This window comes from Pseudonaja textilis, chromosome 2 (assembly GCF_049901715.1).
Source record: "Pseudonaja textilis isolate UNSWEBS1 chromosome 2, rPseTex1.2, whole genome shotgun sequence".
Lineage (NCBI taxonomy): Eukaryota > Metazoa > Chordata > Lepidosauria > Squamata > Elapidae > Pseudonaja > Pseudonaja textilis.
Window position 1 is genome coordinate 227941708 of NC_141991.1, and position 20427 is coordinate 227962134.

General features: G+C 34.8%; 1 protein-coding gene across 12 annotated transcripts in view; it reads right to left on the bottom strand.

Annotated features, from left to right (window-relative positions):
* The window catches only part of MAST4 (microtubule associated serine/threonine kinase family member 4), a 210049-nt gene that overhangs the window by 54718 nt on the left and 134904 nt on the right, over nucleotides 1–20427 (bottom strand). For all 12 annotated transcript variants that reach the window (XM_087927216.1, XM_087927214.1, XM_087927213.1 and 9 more), the window contains one exon: nucleotides 2516–2604. In XM_087927216.1, the coding sequence (XP_087783342.1) occupies nucleotides 2516–2604 (89 nt within the window). The remainder of the gene's footprint in view (nucleotides 1–2515; nucleotides 2605–20427) is intronic.

Here is a 20427-nt window from a genome sequence, read left to right on the forward strand (position 1 = left end):
ACAATGACTGAACTTTGAGGTTGAGTATCATGGTTCTAACTCTTGAAGATGCCACTCAAACGAATGACTGGGAATACACAGAGAAGTTTTAATGTTTATTTCAGTTTTTGAACTGAATAGACAAACAAGTTATTTCAATTGCAATTAAGATATTTTGTGCAAAAGCTGTGACCAAGTTTCTAATAAAATGGAGATATGGTATGTGAAGATGCTAGTCCTTAGAAAGAGGGTAATTATTTTTAGTATAAGTAATTGTAACTCATGCTACAAAGTACCCTACTATGCATTTTGATTAAGGTACAGGCTTGAATGCATATTTCCAATTATTGGTTTAATTTCATTTTATCTCCTTTTAAATACTTAATTAGTCATCTTTTCATACAGTTCAGGTAACTTAGCCTTTCAATATATTAATTATTTATTACTATATTAAAATAATAACCAACTTCATAAATTCATGGGATTCTATAAATCCAATTCAGCACAAAGGAGGAAAATGATAAGGAGTATTGATTATTTAAAATATTGGAGTAAGGTGCCACCTAATCATTACACATTACAACCCCACCTCCCATATTTGAATGGCCTCCACCCTACAGGCATTTCCAATGTAGCTCTTTGTCCAAACTTTTGGCAAGGATGATTGATTGTCCCCTTTCTTTGTTTCCATCTGGGTTTGTTTTCTTGTTTTTTTTCTGTTTGTCCTGGTTTTGTATTGTCTCTTTTGTTCATAAAAACATTTTAAAACTGTTTGTAAAGTCATTGAGAGTTATGTGGTATAAACATTTAATAACTTTAATAAATTATTAATTAACTTGAACGAAAAGAGAATCTTTACAATGGTATATTTTAATGCTTCCTCCTCTACCTTAGTCAGAAAGGTACTTTAAGATTCTATTCTTGAAAGATATTCACTAAGATGGATAGGACGACATTAAGAAGTAGCATATGTACTTTTACCTTTCTTCTATTCTAGAAAATCTCTTTTAACTAGGTTTTTAGAAAGATTTTTTAATGCTCTTTTTATTATTTTTCATAAAATAATAATAAAGCTACTTCAGGCTCGTCCCTCTTGTTTGATTGTTTCCTAAGCAGTATCCCTTTCCCTCCTCCCTTAAGTGTCAGCCACACATTCCATTGCCCCAATTCTATTTAATTAATTAATTTATTTTGATTTGTCAATCACTTACAAGATAATAGGTATAAGTATATACATAGTTATGAATACATGAAATGAGTACATATAATAAAAATAAAAGAAACAATAGGACAGGGATGGTAGGTCTAAGCTTAAAGTTTTTGGGGTTTGGGGAAGAAACCACAGAGTCAGGTAGAGTATTCCAGACATTGACCACTCTGTTGCTGAAGTCGTATTTCCTGCAATCAAGTTTGGTGCGGTTAACCTTGAGTTTGTATCTATTGTGTGCTCTTGTGTTGTTATAGTTGAAGCCGAAGTATTCATTGACAGGTAAGTCATTGCAATGTATGATTTTATATACCATACTTAGATCAGACCGAAGACGGCGTAATTCAAGGTTTTCTAGGTCTAGAATTTCAACAACGAGTATTCTAAAACAAGTAGAGTAGTAGAGAACTCTTCTTGTGAAATATTTCTGGACTTTCTCAACTGTGCTAATATCAGATACATAATGTGGGTTCCAGACTGATAAGCTGTGTTCAAGTATTGGTCTAGCAAATGTTTTGTATGCTCTAGTTAGTAGTGTGATATTACCAGAGAAAAAGCTACGTAAGATTAGGTTAACAACTCTTAATGTCTTTTTGGCTATGTAGTTACAGTGGGCTCTAGCACTTAGATCATTAGAGATGAGTATTCCAAGGTCCTTTACAGAGCTTGGATCATCAACAAGGTCTTGACTATTCAGCTTGTATTTTCCTATTTTTTACCGCCACCAAAAACTCTATGAAGTGAGCTAAGCTGAGAGAGAGTGATTGGCCCAGTGATTTACCCAACCTTTTACCAAATATTTATTTGTACTTTCTTTTAGTTTATTAGTATCTACCAAAAATGAATGCAGCAAAGCCCTATCTATAAACCTATGCCATCTACAATTAATGTCAACTGCAATTGTTTTGCCTTGAGTTACAGTTCCAAATCTATTTTATGTCAGTTCTGCAGATGTTTTTATCTTGTACTGTATCCGATCAATAACAATAACCAATTTACTTTAAAAGGGGTAACTGATGTCAGCTATTCAATTGTGCAGAGAAATCAACTAGTGATGCAATTATCAATTACAATGTTACATAATGCGTTAATTACAGTATTTACATTTTTTCACTCCTACTTTATCAATGACTATTGCTGTGGTTATAAGCAATAATTATTCAAATAGATATGCCAAATTCATTGCAATAAATATTAAAACCTGTATTTCATATTATTAAATTCTACATTGAAACATATCACATGCTATACATTTATACAAAATTTCAAATTATTGTTCAGGAAAATTTGAAAATTCTAAAACAAATTTTAAAAGAGCAATTGTATTACCTGCATGAGCAGAAAGTGGTGAATGGGGCCGAGGCATAGCCGAAGACTGTCCATTACAGATCAAACTTTTTCGATTACTTGTCCGGCAACTATAAGAAGAGAGTACTTGGTTATTAAATGATAATGCATTGTAAATCATTAGTTAATATTTAAATAACTCAAAATACATAGCATCAGTGTCATCTATGTCAACACTATGTTACAAGCTTGTTATATTCTGAAATAGAAGGAATAAATCCTAGAGTTATCTTATATATGAAATAGCATAGTAGTGTATATCCTATATATCAGGGAAAATGTAATAAAATAAATTAAACCACATTTAATACATTATCCAGCAAACATATTCATCCTCCACTTTTCTCTTCAAGGTTACAAATGCAAGTTTACTTGATATAGAGCAAAGACCTTAAAGGTAAGGGAAAAGGCCAGAAAAAAATGATTGTGAAAAAAATGATTACACAATGTAATTGTGTCTGTATAGATTACCTTATGTCAAACAGAGTAATGATTGATCTGTTTTATGATATACCAATTAAAAATCTAATTATTGAGACAAATTTCACATCTGTGCTTGTTGTAAATAGATGTGGCATATACCACAAAGATAAATGTGTTGTTTTGCTCATATGCTTTGCATCTCAAATATTGCCAATTACCATTTTTCTCAATTAGAGATGACAGGAATATTATATTTATATTTCAAAATAGAAAAGATTTTTGAAGATTTTTAACAGTATTTATAAATCTTGAAATTGTAGGCAATGGTGGTCACAAGATCACTATTTGCAACCTTCTCTGCTACTTTCTTATAAGCAAAGTCAATGGGGAAGTCAACAAGAAGCCTCAAGTTGCTCCTGTCAATCACTCCCACTGTTTTTTTTTCTGCGAAGTCCCCAGCAGGGCAAGTACAAATCCCAGCTGCATTCTAAGCCCCACGTCTGCCTGCAATCTCCCCACAGCACTCACCCATTCACTCTTGCTGCAGCATACCAGTCCATAATCCTTTAAACAAGGATTTACCTTTTTAAAATTATGAGTGTAGTTTGACATGAATTATCAAGGAGTTACTGGTTATTCAAGACTCCTGAGTGTATGCCCTACTATCTTATTACATTCTCAAATCCTTTTGTATGTGGAGATCATTTTACAATAGTGACCCAAGATTTACAGTTCTATTGAACTATATTGCTATTGTTTCCAATACTCAATATTATATGATTCACTATTCACAAAAATCCTGGCATATAAATGCTGGTGCCTTTTTAGTGAGAGTTTGTCTCACAAGTCTCAGCCAGACATTCATAACACACGTTGTTCACTATGTCTCATTAATTAATTTAGCTTCAAATGTTTTCATTACTTCATTTTGATCAAATCAAGGGAATCAGTCAAATAATTTCCAGCTTTCTTTGTCTACTTCTTTAGGTTTATTCTAGATTGATAAGAAAGCCAGAGGAAAAATACTATCAATCCACTAAATACTTTTGTTCTGCTTTTTTCCTTCATTCACTCTAATACTTTAGCTAAACAATGATCTGAGTCTTCAGCACTGCCAGTAGCACTGACAATTAGCACTGTCAGTATTTTTAAGTCCTATCAAATAAAATAATGGGTATTTCTTTCTAAACTGTTAGTGCAAAACCTGCAGTACTAAATATAAAGATTCTTAATTATAAATATACTATACACTGTGAAGTCTTATAGCAAAACTGCTCTTCTTCTGCAGGAAAATGTTTTAATTATAGCAGGACAAAGATTAGAATACTCAAGAATCAAATACCTAGATTACTTTTCGATTTAAAATTGTTATGTAAAATTGTTGTATGTGTATTCAGAAAAAAAATGCCACTTTATAATAGCCATACTTATTAAATGCAGCATTTTTGATAACTTCTTAGTTATTTAATAGTCAATTCTTTTTTAAAATGAACTTAGTCCAGATAGAAACATTTGAAATAGAAAAAACCCTCAGACTTAACTATAATTCTTTAACATAATTCTTTAGGTCTACAGCCAGTTTAATGACTATCCATCTTTAATAGGAGAAATGTGCATGTATCCAATCATTAACAGATAGACAGGAACCTCTTGGCACAGCCTTCATATTATTCCAATGTTTATATATATATATAAATATAGCACACATAAATCAATATTAACATACAAACATATTTCAAAGCTATTCTCCCAATGCAGCTTTTATGATATGCAATCAACAGCACCAATAATGATACTCAAATAATACGATCCATTAAGGTTCTTTCTTCAGAGCACTATTTTACTCTGTATACAGGAGTAAATTACGAGCAATAAAGGTTAATTGCTAAAAGGAGCATGAATGGAAGATGTGCTGACAGCAATTACTCCTTATCATGCTTTTCATATGAAATTTGGCATCTGCTTTAATCATTTATAATGATTTCATTTTAACATCCTTAATTATTAATATTTGCACTTGTAATGAAGATGGATACAAGCTTTAAAATACTATGGCAGCACCTTTAGGAGCATGTGCTGACTACTGCACTTTGCTGCAATGTAGCCCATAATTTAGTTGCCATCTGGATGAGCAGGAGATGAAGCTTAAAAAGAATATGAACCATTGTATTTGAAAAGCTACTGTGAAATAAAATAATACAGTCTGCCAAGAAAAATATGGGGAAGAACTTTCGTTACAAAACTTAGTTGCAGTAAGCGAAAGATAAAAAAAGATAGACGTACACAGATTCTTTTCCCTCCTTTATTTTCTTTGTAATAAAACCTATGCCAAACATCTCTTTCCAAGAAATAGAGTAATTCATTTTTACTTTGTTTATACGGCATGCATTATGAAACATGCTGATCTGTCATTTCAATTATTTGCTGCCTTTCCAAATTCAAGTACAAAAAGTTATCTATAAATGCAACATTTTAGGATCTGGATAGCAGAAATTATCTATTAGATTATACATGTGGCTGAAGTACTGCAAGTGGCTAAGAAACCCCCAACTGGTTGAAAAAAGCTGTTATTTAAAAAAGTCAAAGAAGTTAGTAAGTTTTCACTTAAAAATACTTCTTCAAAATTTCAACAAAACTATTAATATGGGATAAGAAGGCTTTTAGCAATAAAACAATCTTGAATGCAGTTGTAATTAATATGTTGCTATTAGACAGATACTAGTTATTGGCTTAGTTTCAACATAATTTCTCCTTATTAAAATGTGTCACAAGAAATCTGACAGTAAAATTCCTCTTACTCTATACAGTACTGCTTCCAAAGAAAGTAAAATATTGTTCTGTGCCTTATTTTGAAATACAATGCAGTTTCTTGCTAGGGACAAAACAATATTATGCAGCTATCATTTCCATTACAAAGAATCTATCAAATTTTGTTTGTACTCCAAGTGGAATAAATCTTGTCCACTAGCAATAAATAGGAAATGTATATCAAGTTTCATATTTACTTCAGCCCTTCGTGTGGTTATAAAATCTCAAGGGGATATCCTCCCAGATTCAGTATCTATATACTGAATATATTAACTGCCCTTATCATTTCTGATTTTTCTGCTGATACTACAGGGAGATAAAAAAAATATGTTTCCTCTTTAAAAGTTTATTTTGATCAGCTTGGAAAAATTAGGTGATAAGCAATTTTGTCTTTGTTTTTTATTTTATCAAATAATTGAACCATACTGAAGGAGAAAAGCAGAAAATAAAGTAGAAAAAAACAGAAATTTAAAGGTGACCTGCACACAACTGCTTTTCAAAACCATATAAAGCAAAACCATTGCACAGAAAAGAGATGGAAGATCTATAGTGCTAAAGCAAGTATTTCTTTTCTGATAGCTTTTAAGGGTATCTCTGCTTTGGAGTGCCTGTACAAAACTTGTGAAGTTACCTTCGCAGCTTGGCTGGGAAAGCAGCCAGAAATTTTGTATTTCTAAATAAAAGAAGACAGTGATAAATTTTTGAATTACAAAAGTGGTAAACTTAAAGAAATGAATCATTAGAATTATAGGAAAAAGAATCAAAATGGTGTGAACTTCACAATTCTGGAATTCCCTTCAGAATAAGGAGTTCAGTTATGCTGACCAGCATGGTTTATGATTAGATTTAGATTTAAACTTCACATACTCTTGCACACTAGAGTATATGAAGCACTGAAAGCCAACTTGGGATACTGGTTAAGGCACCAGGCTAGAAACCAGGAGAACAAAACATCTAGTCCTGTTGGGAACAAAGGAAGCTGGATGACAACCTTGGACCGATCACTCTTTCTCAGACCAGCAATGGCAAACCACTTCCAAACATTTTCTCAGGTAGTCCCGGGGGTGGGGGTGTCAAAACAGGGAGATCTATCTATCGAGATAAATCTAGGGAGATGGTACCATGATATAAAAGAAAAAGGAGACACTGGGTTATTTCAAACAAAATAACTATTCATAAGACAATTCATAAGAATAAATGATGTTTCTCAAAGTTTAAAAGAGAAAATTTAGCTATTCAACTTTTAAAAAATATAGCCATGATAGGTATATAGCTATGAAGAAATTATTTCTTGTTAGAATGGTTATTTTATTTAATCAAAAGGGATTAATGATGTAGTAGGCTCAGCTCTTGGAAGAACCTCTTTTCCTGCAGTTGTTTTCAAATATTACTCACCTAGACCTAGTCAAATTAGAAGAGGCGCCAGAGTATCACAACCTTTTGGCAAAATGATGAAAGCAGCATTGCCATTACAACATAAGCTCTGTACCTTCCATACCTCCATGCAACATCATGTGCATACAAAAAGGCTAGAGCTTGCATTTCAATGCTAGTTCCATCTTGCATCCTCCACACAGTTCTGTGAATGCTTCTGCCAACTTCTGTGAATCTCACAATAGTTTAAAATGTCCATTATACAGTTGATTCAGAAAAGCTTAAAAATTAAGGCAAACATTTCAAACTCATTTTGATTTTCAGATATTAGCAATTATCCACATTGTAACTGAATGTAATCCACAACAATCGCAATGTAGGTAACAGGATGTTGGCTGGCAATGTAGTCTGCATGCAATTTAGATTGCATAGAATAATATATGCATGCTTGGATAAAACTGGCCTTCAGCTGCACTTGTGATATATACTGGGCAAAATGCGTCTAAACTCTCTGATATTGAGCTTTATTATCAGCAAAGAATGTTGAATGGTTGACTAAGGATAATTGACTTTCAGTTTCTTACATAAAGGCATTACAGGTAGTTCTCAATACAGTCATCATTTATTTTGTTTGTCAGACATTGGATGGTAAGGTTGCAAAGGGCCCTCAACCTAGGATGAGTTTTGAGGAAAAAACATGCAACATTCTGAATGAATGAATCCAGAAGAAAATACTAAGTTAGGTGACATGAATAGATGAGTGAAACTGAAATGACAAACAGCAGAAAAAGTATCCAAGTCAGGCAAAGATCCAAGAATGAGTTGATATTGATTAAAGGTTAGTTGCTATATGAGGTAACAATGCTGTATGATGAACATTAAAGCATTTTTGAGAATAAAATGAAAAATTTTGCAAATGGTTCAGCACTCTTCACAGACTAAATAGATTGAGTGGAAGGGAAAGTGATTGAGGATGGAAGCAATGTATGAAGCACTATATGTACAAAATAGAAGCAAAAATGAATTTCAAGACAGAAAGGTATAAAGAGGTTTAGTGAAAGTTGGTGTAAATTATATTTAACTATTTTTCATTTTTTGATTCTCTGCTTTAATGTTATTTTGCTTCTTCCTTTTTTTTCTTTTTCTTTACACTTTGCATAACATTTTTATTTGTGTCAATCCATAAATTATGTCATGGAATGTATGTACGAATATAGATATTGGGAGGTATGTGCTATCAAAAAATTAAACATAGGTTTTGTTTCAATTTTGTAAAGGATCCAAATACACTTGATAATAAACTTGTCACTTCCAATGATACCAATTTAATCATCATCACCAGCATAAACCCAGTATTAACAGGAACTGAGGTTATTTTCATCAAGACCATGGATGTGTAGAAGGTAAATTGGTCAGCCCTTAAAAATAAATCATATCAGGAAGCAGGCTCCACAAGAACTATTAGAACTTTACCAATGTAGGGTATAATAATAGAATCTTGAAAGGTTGCCAGACATTTCCCTCTGACTTATTTTATATCATGCACAATATAGACAATATAGATGTTATTTTGAGTCTCTTTCTTACTTTCCCAGAGCTGACATTTAATTTACAGTTCTTGCATTCCTTCACCAACATTATTTCTGCCTCAGTCAGAGCAACACTCTGCCAGGGTCTTAGTTCTACTGAAAATTCTATCACATACTTTAAATATGCCTGTCGTATCCCACTTCATACCTACTGTCATGAAGAATATTTTCTCCTTAAAAGCCAACGTATACATGAACGTGAAAATCCTAGGAAAGTTTTTTTTTGGCACTGCAATGGAAGCTGTTCAATTTCTAATCATGCTTTGAAAGGGGAGAAATGATGTATTTGGAAGTCAGTGACCCTGTATCCATATTTTGCCTTATTCTTCAACATTAATCATGGACTAACAAGCCTAATTAGACACCAAAAGTTGTAACTTTCCCTTCACTCATTTAAAGGTATATATTTTCATTGTTTTTCTCAAACAATTTTCTGTGATTTTATTTATTATTATATCATGCTTCTATGAACAATTGGTTCAAGTTTGTTGAAGGATCAGCATTATTTTGACGTTTGCTATATTGTAATATTTCAATATTTCAAAGGAGGATTCACCCCCTTAAATGCACTCCCATCCTTTGGGGTGAATCCTCTGATAAATCCTCCTTTGAGGTGGATCCTTTGGGAGAATCCTCTGGTAAGCTTGGTGCTAAGGGTCTGTAGGATGATTCCCTTTCTCTTCTGTTTGGATTGGAAGGTTTGCCTCTGCTCAAAGGGCAAAGTGGATAGATGGTTCCCTTTTTAAAAGCACCAGGAGGGGAGGAAGCTGTCCGGCCAGTCTGTATTCTTAGGGAACTGACAGAGGGAATTAGAGTAAAGAAAACTTAAATGGGAGGGAAAGGTCCACGGGGGTCAGGTGGCTGGAGCAAGAGGGAGCGCCCGACTGTACAAGAGAGCGAGACCATCACCCGAAGCTCTGGGGCGGGAAGCAAAGTGAGGCGTGGGGGGAGAGAAACGATCGCATCACCCTCCCGCCACCACTTCCATCCATCCAACCCTGAAAGACTCACCGACTTGCAGGACCTTGTCGACGCAGCTGCCATCAATCAAAGCAATGCCCCTGCGGGAGGGGACAAGCAGTTTTCGTCGGCAGCGGGGTCTATCTCACCGCTGCTGCTGTTGTTGGAGACAGCACTGGCAAGAGAGGCGCCAGCGCTGGCAGGAATCATGAAATCTACAGCTTCCCCACCTGAGAAGTGGCTGAAACGCTGCCGGTGTAGGAATGTGCAGCACTCCATACGCGGCAGCGCACGGGCAGAAGGGAAAGCAATGGCAGTGGAGGAAGCAACAGCAGTAGGCATGATGCAAAGTGCCCCTATTCCACCAAGGCCGGCATCCACACCGCCGCCGCCCGCTGATCCAGCCTGCAACCAGCACCATACCTGGGTTTGCAGCAAAGGCACTTGGCGGGGGTAGGGAGCATTCTGTGCTCCGCTATTAGGAGTGGCTGGTGGTGCTCGTGGGGTGCTCTAGGCAAGGGTGCATGGGGGGGAGAAATTAAGTCACCCCCGAAAAGACAGCCTAGCCATTTTTTCGGGGGTCAAAAGAAAGTAAGGCCTGGCCTTATTTTCTGAGAAACACAGTATTTAATTTTTTTTAAATTGACTACATGATATAACACTAAACCACAACATAGTTATTCTGATCTTCTTATCATGATGGCTGAACCATTAATTGCCACCCCCTTGGGATGAGTTTGTACATCAAAGTATGCCAAAATTAAACATTATAGATCAGTGTTATATACAAATAAGACGTGTGATCAACTCTGTTAGTAAATTATATATAATTTATTAAATTCAGCATCTCTTTTATTCTTTAATTTGTAGTTGACAGGAAACTATTTTTATGCACACTACTACATAGGTAAAAGCTATATTTTAAAATATGGATATATCTTTAATGTTTACACAAAGTACTTCAAACTATCTGTGTACAAAGTACAGTACCCAACACTTCATAACCAGGGACTGGTTACTTAACACTGCCTTACTGGGAGTATCACAACTATAAACTTAAAATATTCAAGCTTTGCCATAAACTTCTAGACAGCCTGAAAAACCTCAAATCCTATTCTTTTGTATTATCTTTAGACTTCAACCATTCATCTTCTATAATAACTCAAAGCTGTTTGATTGCTATTATGATTATGGTTGGTCATACACTCAGGCAGATATTTAGACTGGATTTGGCATTTTTATCCACCTGTTGAGTCCTTCCCCAAGGACCTGGGATAAGCAGGTGTTATTTCATGGTGTTAAAGGTATTGTTTCAGGATGTAAGCTGTTCCAAGTAAAGCTGCCTTTTTGCAGTTATCAGTGCTGATGTGTCCTCGTTGTTCTGCAGTTGTTTTGGGATTGCACCCAAGATGTTTATTATTGATACTACCTTTGCTTTCTTTTGCCACAGTAATTCTATTTCTATTTGCAAATCTTGTATTTTGTGATTGTCTCCATTCTCTTCTACTTTGCTGTCTCCAGGGACTGCCGTGTCCACTATCCAGACTTTTTTGTCTTTCTTATCAACAATTATTAAGTCTGGGGTATTACATGGCAGGTGTTGTCTGTTTGAATTCTGAGGTCCCAGAGCATTTTAGCGTCTTCATTTTCTATTTTTTGTCTATTCTGCGGTCCCACCAATTCTTGCTTGAAGGCAAATGGTATTATTTTCAGATATTGCAAGCCCCATTGTTGCTTCTCTATAGACATGGCATTTGCTACCTGTTGCCGTTTTCTCAATTGTGCCTTTGTATGCATTTGTTCTTAAGGCTTGATCTTGGGCAAGTATTTTTCAATTTCCCTGTTCCTAGCCATTGCCAGGTCTTGTTCTCTGCTCTGCCTACTAGTTTTTTGCTTGCTTGTTTATGTTTACTGGCCATGTAATAATTTGCCTTGCCATGTCTCTTTTCTGTTCTTCATTTGGTCTTTCTTGTAGGCTAGTTTGGTCTGTCTGGTATTCAGTAAGCCTTCATGGCGTGCTAGCTTCAGTGCATCTTCTTTGCTGTCTTTCAGATATTCTTCCAATATCCTTTTTATTTTCTCAACTGTCTGCTGTACTTGCAACATTCCACACCCAATTATGTTCCTTGGTAAATAGAGTCAATATTGCCTGTGTGCATATCATCATCATCATCATCATCTGCACAGTCAGCCAGATGTTCAGATGGGATTTGGCATTTTTGTCTACCTATTGAGTCCTTATTTGGTAAACTAATTATTTTATAGAATTTCACAGAAATGTAAAATATTTTTTCCTTGCAATACAGAATATTTCATCTAAAATCCTAATTACATTCATTTAATGCATCTTTTAAAATAGCAATGGACATTTTGCACATGAGTCCAATTTTCAAGTATTCCTGTTCTGACCAACCATTCCATCAAATTTTGGAGGGCAACTGCAAAAAACTGATAGGACTTAAGAGTTTTCCACAATTTGGAGAAAGGCAACATACGAAACTATTGTATAAATCATAAAATAACAGTAGTTCCATCCCCAAAACTATGTGTAAAATAGTAAAACTCAGATCCATCCATGCAGTTGATGTAGATCTGTTTATTTTGCAGCATCACCTTAGGCCATCATTTACTCTTGTCTGAGTTTATTAAAAGTCAGGCGTTATGTGATACAGTCTATGAATGAGAAACCTCCTTGGCAAGAATATGTTTGTATGTCAAATAAATTGATTTAGATGTAGCCTTTTGATGTTGTAATCATCACATATTCCATCACATAAAATGCAATCTAACTGGTTGGTCTTCCTTTTGGACAAATAATGTGACATATTTAGTTGGGGAAGGATTCTGCTGATAATACTATATTTTCTAAAGATTCACTATTTTCATGGAAACACAGAGCAAGTTAAACGCTACCTATATGTCTCTTCCCCCAAAAAAGAATACCTTTTCTTCTCCCATACATTGAAAAAGGTGCAAATGATCTAACATAAGATAATTCATTGTAACATGAGGATCTCAGATGACAATCAGTGGGGATCAGGCTATTTTCAATGTTGGAAAGCTGCACTTGGGAAGACTTTGGGTATCTCAGGTGTAAAACATAGGGGCTGGGAGGGTTGTTATCCTCTCCTCTCAGCCAGGATGTAGTGAATAGATTTTCCCTGGATCATATAGTACCGGAAGTAACAAGGATGTGAGCTGTAAGGTCTTTATAAATATAAACAAACCTTAAATTAGACTCAGAGGTAAATTTGCAGCCATTACAACTCCCACAATGTCACTGTTATCTGCTATTCCAGTTTAACTGGTCAGCATACAACCAGTTGACTTAATACCAACTATAGCTTTCAGATGACCTTTAAGGCCAACCCCATGTAGAACATAATAGCATGTGGGAATGCTCTTGGGAAACAGGAGGAAGAATCATAGACTGGATAACAATCAAGTAAAACAGGTCACAAAACGGGAGGGGGAGAATATGGGAAGTGTTTCAGAAGAAACCCTCCTTAGTTTTCCAGACAGTAAAAGGAGGGTAGAAATACTTTAAGTCTTGTAAGATTCTGTTAATGCATAATATAATGCTGGCTGAGGAATTCTGGGAGTTGAAGTCCTAAACCCCTGACAGAGTTTGTACTCACGGTTGTGCTTCTTATCTAGACTACTTCAAACAGCTAACGTAGCTTTGAAATAATAATATTGTCAACTCACCTGGCCTTTTCGAAAGGTTTCAAAACACGGCTGTGCTGTCTTACTTGGGCTCCGAGAGGAGCACAGCCATGGTGCTGGTTAGTGCCCTTAAAGCTCACCCATTAATTAACATTTAATATTGATATTTAACCAACCTCGCCTTTTTAAAAAATTTATATCTGTTTTAATGTTTTATTCATACATGCCCACAATCCCTCTTAGAGGGAAATGGGCAGTTTCAATCTAACTCTATGATTATCTCTATCTCTATCTATCTATCTATCTATCTATCTATCTATCTATCTAGCGTTCCGTTATATAAATACATTAAATGCCTTAAGTTCTCCTCCACTTAGCGTTTACACTTACATGGAAAACTGAAAGCCTTGATACACAAACACATTTTCATCAGGTTTCATAGTGTTTTTCAAACTATATTCTCTATAATCTTTGGTGGGATTTAAGAGGGAGTGGGAGAAATTTTCACTCGTACATAGCAATTTTCTATCACTAGAGTTTTGCTTTTGATAGAAAAAAGGGGTTCTGTGTTGTTGTTTTTTAACTAGCAAAGTTTGGAAAACCCTGGTTTGGTTTAGCACACTGAATTTGTAAATATATCTTTTTAATACCATGATGAATAATGAAACTGTTCAGCTACAGGAGATGCTTTGCATGTTAGATTTCTGCTTGTCATGCAGGAATGTTTGTCAGGGAAAAAATATTGGCAACAGGTATATTCAAATCACTTCCTGTTTTCTCGTCTGCTGAAGATAACTCACTCAATTTCTTAAGCCCTCTGCTGATTTTTTAACAAGGAAATAGAGGCCCATATAAATAGAAACAAGTCTTTGCTCAGATCTGAAAGTACAGATTTAGGAGAAAAGCATTACATCACCTAATGTTCCTTTTAGTAGAAGGAAGAGGAAGGTAAGAGTCATCATACCTAAAGTGAGAATGAAGCTTTTAAAAAAACCCTGACCCTGGCTTTCTAACATATCTCTTCTTGCTTCCCAGGTGAAGTAAGGCATGGCCTATTTGTTAGTAATCTTTGGGTGGCACAGCATTAGTCATATTATTTCACACACTCCATCTAAATAAAAAGAAAACCAGACAGCCACAAAACTCGTCTAACTGCTTTTCCTTCTGTTTCATTCAGAATAAACTTATGAAAACTCCCAGTGGCATAGCAAATATTCTATCTCACTTTTAAATACACCACATGCCTTTTGGCACATGAAAAAGTTTAACCTATACTTTATTTATATGTTATACAATTTATTTTAGTCAAAATAATTGTTAGAAGAGTCTAAAAGACATGTCCCCTAGAATAACTATAATCTATGTATATGCAATCAAATGAAGTATATCATAACTTCAAAAATCCATATTGCATTAAAATACAATTTTGTAATAATTAAAAGTATACATAAGCAAATTTATTTTTGTACTGGATCACCAAATTCCAGATTTCTCCTGTATCATTTTAAGTAAGCATAATCTCCAGATGTAGCTGGTTAGCTTTAAATTCATAGTATATATGTATAGGAAGTGGGATATTTTTCAACATGTTTTTATCTTTGACTTCAAACTAACAATCAAGGTTAATGAGTGATTTTTTAGGAAGTTATGAAAAGAGATGTTCAGATTATTTTTCCTAATCTAAACAGATACACTCGTTCTCTAATTTCTTTAACCCTATTTTAGTTAATCATAGGAATAACGAAACAAGACATACTTCACTCAAGAGAGATATCCTATTATTAGACGACGTAATCTATTTTTTATGTAATAACAATACTTCTAAAAAGGAACAGTACAGTTACAGGTACATTTATGCTATGTTGCTCAGAAAGATCAAGGGAAAATGATGGCAGTAATCCTATTTTGGATTTGCTTCACTTGTGCACTAACTACATCCTTTCTTTTTGAAGGAAGGTTTGGATGCCATGATCCAAACTTTTAAGAACTCTTCATTTATATTATTACTGTAATGGATCCTGCATGGGAATGGATGTCTAACTGCAGGTTATTTAAAAAAGACTTTTCCCTGAGACTGTTTTACACATATATCAGTCCTTAAACAGTTTAATCTCTTTCCAGTTTTATTTCCTGACAGACTTCCTAAAGGATTTGAGGTCAAATTATCTACCGGACTTACCCACACCTGCCTCTAATTTATTGTCACTATCACAGACCATGTTGTAAATAAGGGGCTTTTTGATTAACAATTATCCCAACTTATGGAGGTGAAATTTAGACTGTACTTAATGTGTTTTTAATACAGTGTGGTTTTCAACTGTGTTCTGTTTTACAATACTATTGTATTGTAAACCACAATAGTTCTCTTCTACTTTTCAGAATTAACTCCACAAAAGTAACAAAAAAAGAAAAGAAAAAAAAGAAAAAAATTCAGGTTCATCTCTTTAAAAAAGTTGCTAGCTCCTGAATTGAGAGCCCATTTGGTCTAGTGTAGGGATGTCAAACTCGCGTCATCACATGACATATCGGGAGTTTTTTCCCTTTGCTAAACCGGACATGGGCATGACCAGCAGGTGATGCATTCGGCTCATGGGACACAAGTTTGACAACCCTGGTCTAGTGGTTCAGGCACCATGCTGGAAACCAGCGACTTTGAGTTCTACTCCTGCCTTAAGCATGAAATCCAGCTGGATGATTTTGAGATGATCTCTCTCTATTCATCCCTAACAGAGAAATACAAATACATCTATCAACCAATCTGTCAGACCAGTATGGTAGTTTATACTACATTATCTTCAGCAAAGAGTTCTTAATCCTATAGTAGGTTGATTTTGACTGATGATAATAATAATTTGCAAGTTTGGAAAATGTGATAAAACATAATAAAACACAATGAAATAATCAAATGGTTACCACCTGCCATAGGAAAACAAGCAAAGCCTGTTCAAAATGAAAATATTATACAGCTGAATACAAGCTTTGTATTGTAAACAACAAGCCAAGAAGGCGGAGAATAGGAATGCACTCATAAAAATATGATTCATAGATATTGGCAATCAAAACTGATATATGGCATATGGATTGCTCCTGCAGTTTTTAAATCTGGATGCACTGAATTCCTTTCCAAGTCTCTGAAGATTTCATTAAAATAAAATCTTCAAAAGTATTATATTGTGAGCTTAAAACTTTCCTCCCACACAACCCAAACTCCTCCTAGGAAGATTTAAAAATGAAGACTCTAGTGAATTCTTGTATAATGGAAGGAAATTTGGGTTTACTCAGGGATTTAACTTGTCTTTTCTGATCACTTGTCCGCATATTGTGATCTAAGAAGGATCTCTTGAAGCTGCCTTGTTAAAGAGCCATCTGTTATACAACCACTTTTAGTACTCTACTATTCTTGATTGCCTTTACTGTTTTTACTGAGTTAATCAACCATGAAAGATTTGCTGACATGGTTGGCTAGACATATTTAATAATAAAAATATACAAGTACTATACTTGTGCATAAAGCAACTTTTCCATGAGAGGCCAAAGCACATGGAAAAGCTGCCAACTTCTCCCAATGACAGCTTCTTCGATATCATGAATGCCATTTGGGAAGGTCCCAAAGTTTACAGAACACAAGCAGCTGATATTGGAGGAAAGGGCTAGATGCCTACTTTATGCCTACAGTAAATCAAAACTTATTCTGATAACAGACCATACGTTTAGAATAAACAGCCAACTTTTCTTTCCTTTCAATTTTTTTATCTAACTCTGTTATTAAAGAAAAACAATTCCAAAAAAGGAGATATACTGGCATGCGCAAGATATATGTGGCTATGTTCAAATGGCACAAATGATGTTTAAAACATGAATAATAAATTGTCATGCAAAATCAGTTTCTATAAAGCTTGAAACGACTTCAAAATATTTGCAAATGCAGGGAGTCCTCAACTTACAACTGTTTATTTAATAAAAGTTCAAAGTTATGACAGCCTCAGAAAAGGTGCCTTACAGCCCATCTTCGAGGTATAACCATTGGACAACCCCCACAATCACAATTCAGGTGTTTGACATTTATGATGGCTACAATGTCTTATGGTCATGTGATCATGATTTGCAATCTTCCTAGTCAACTTCCAACCAGCAAAATCAGATTTTCTTCAGATGCCAGATTTGCTTAACAATCGTGTGATCACTTAAATCTGATGAAAATGGTTATAAAATTGAGTCCAGACAGGTGATGACTCCCTTTTTGATTGTGGTGACTTATAACGAAATTTCAGTCACAGCTGTGATCATGTTAATAACTACCTGTATAGCATTTTCCAGTCCTAAGAATCTGCCCAGAAACATGAAAGGTAAATGAGAAACTGCCTTTTCATATTTTTTGAGGTAAAAAGCAGCTCACAAAAATAGAATTTAACAAAATAATTATTCTGGAAATTAAAAGAAACAATCTTAGGTCCAGTTAAGGTGGACTATTTTTTCCTTTTTCATTTATCTCCTTTGTATCCAGTTACACACCTGGCTTCTGCCTTTACATTCAAACAGTCAAATAGTGGTTTATAAAACTTTCTACATAAATAACAATCTGACTATTCGTGAGCATTCAGATACATCATTTTGAGATTCTTATACATGAATATGGTGCTGCGTTGATTTATTTTATTATAAAAATATGAGTTCCCATGGAGCAATTCTTCCTTCATTAACATTTTATCTACAAAAATGTTAGGGGAAAAATTCCTTCATCTTAGCACAGTCACCAATTTTCTGTTGATGATGTTCCAGGAGTTGAGTTTCATTCCAAACCCCAACACCACCTTCAATTTCATTTACAATACAAAATGTTCTCCTGTTAAGTGTTATTCTTTACAATCCTACAAATCCAAAACAAACAAAGAGGGCAGGATTCCTTCTTTATTGTTACTATTCAAGTTAAGACATAGGCCAACTGGAGAGCACCCTGAAATGCATAATAATCCTATGTTGCAACTCATCTAGGAAACAAAGAAGCTCAAGAATTATATTTTGGCTCAGCTGTAGGCAAGAAATAGACATGGTAATCCAGAAGAGAATTAATGTTTAACTTAAGCTTTCAAATAGTACTCATTCTGTCTTTCTGAATGAACACAGACATGGCAAAGTCTCACCCTACCTATAGCTATGAGAATCAATGCACACACTTCCTTTAATGCTGAAATCTGTTAATGGTCAAGAAGGGCCTAGTCCATCAAAACCACAGGCTATGTATAGAGACTGAATACTATGCAATTTTTTTCTGATGTCAAGCACTGATAGGGATGTAATCATATGTAGAACCTAGATCCAAAGGCAAGAATTCCTTTTTGCTTGTAATCTCAAAGGACAAACTGTACTTACTTTAGTAAATTTTAAGGTTCATAGTTTAGCAGAAGATAAGAGCATAGTTTTCCAAAAGAGATAAAAGCACACACTACCAACATAGAAAATGGACAGCCATATCCTATTCACTAAGGCCAGTACTTCTGCATTGGAGAACACAAAAGAAAAAAAAAGCATTGCTTGCTGATAGCACTCTTCAAGGTCTGATATGACATTAAAACAAGTTATTAATAGCTTGCATAGTTACCATTTAACAGTTCTAACTTTGTATTTTAAAGCAGTACAGTTAGTCCCATTCTGAGCAAATAGTCAAATGTTTGTCTAGCATTAAAAAAGGCTTTTGGTATACATGTAGAGGCCATATGTACAGAAACCACAAAATATTTCTCCAAGGAGGTGCCCTTAATACAAAAACATTTGTCATTTGGTCTGATGCATCCTCAAATTGGCTATATATACGTATATCTAAGGCATTCAATTGCAAAATGAAAGATTGGCATATTCAGCCATGATATTCTATTTTTCTAGACTTTGAGAAATAAAACTGGTTGTTCATATTAAGGGATATCGTAAAATCAAAGAATTGACATTACCTGTCAACTGAAAAAAAAGCCACCACTGAATGCTACTGATCAATACTACTTGCCTAACTGACTGCTACTTTATGCAGACTAATAAAAAGGAATCCCTGCAGAAAACTTTCAACATGCTATGTATTGTTATAAAGTGATATGTGATAAGGCCTCAACATAGGCAAAAATCCAGATGTTCTTTATATGTAAAAGTAACCACAACAGACCTCAAAAGTTCCAGTGCTAAGCAAGACAGTTGTTAAATGAGTTTTGCCCAATTTTATTACCTTTTTTGCTACAGTTGTTAAGTGAATCACTGCAGTTGTAAAATTAGTAACATGATTAAGTGAATCTGGTTTCCCCATTGACTAGAAGGTCACAAAAGGTGATCAGTACACTGCAAACATCATAAATATATGCCAGTTGCCAAATGTTCAAATTTTGATCATGTGACCATGGTGATACTGCAATGGTCAAAAGCGTGAAAAGCAGTCATAAGTCACTTTTTCAAATGGTTGCTAAATAAATGGTTGCAAGTTGAGGACTACCTGTATTGCAATCAGATCCACTGGATCATATCTGGACTTGCATTCTATAATTTTATGAGGATGGAGGGAGGGAGGGCAGGGGGAAGGAAGGAAGGAAGGAAGGAAGGAAGGAAGGAAGGAAGGAAGGAAGGAAGGAAGGAAGGAAGGGACGGACTTTTTTTTAGTATGTGTCTCATAAATACATCAGTGATCTTGCGATATGTGGAAAATGGGATAAGAGTTCTCATGTTAAGGATAGGTATCCTTATAAAGATATATTTTAATATTGACACTTTTATTTATGTTTTTATTAGCCAAATGTGTGGAGTTTATGCTAGCTTATAACTATAATAAAGAGTTTTTATTTTATTTATTAAATTTGTTTGCCACTCATGTTGCTGCAAGGCGATTCTGGACAGCTTAGAACATCAAAATAAAAACACATGCCTATATATCTGTATCTATATACACACATAAGTGTATAAAATACCAATAAAATCATGAAAATACAAATTATTAACTAAAAATAATAGATGGGGAGGAAAGGTACAGAATGTTCAGGGAAAGTGGAAGTTTATATTGGTCAAACAACCATCTCCAGTGTGCTACTTCCCCACTGGGAT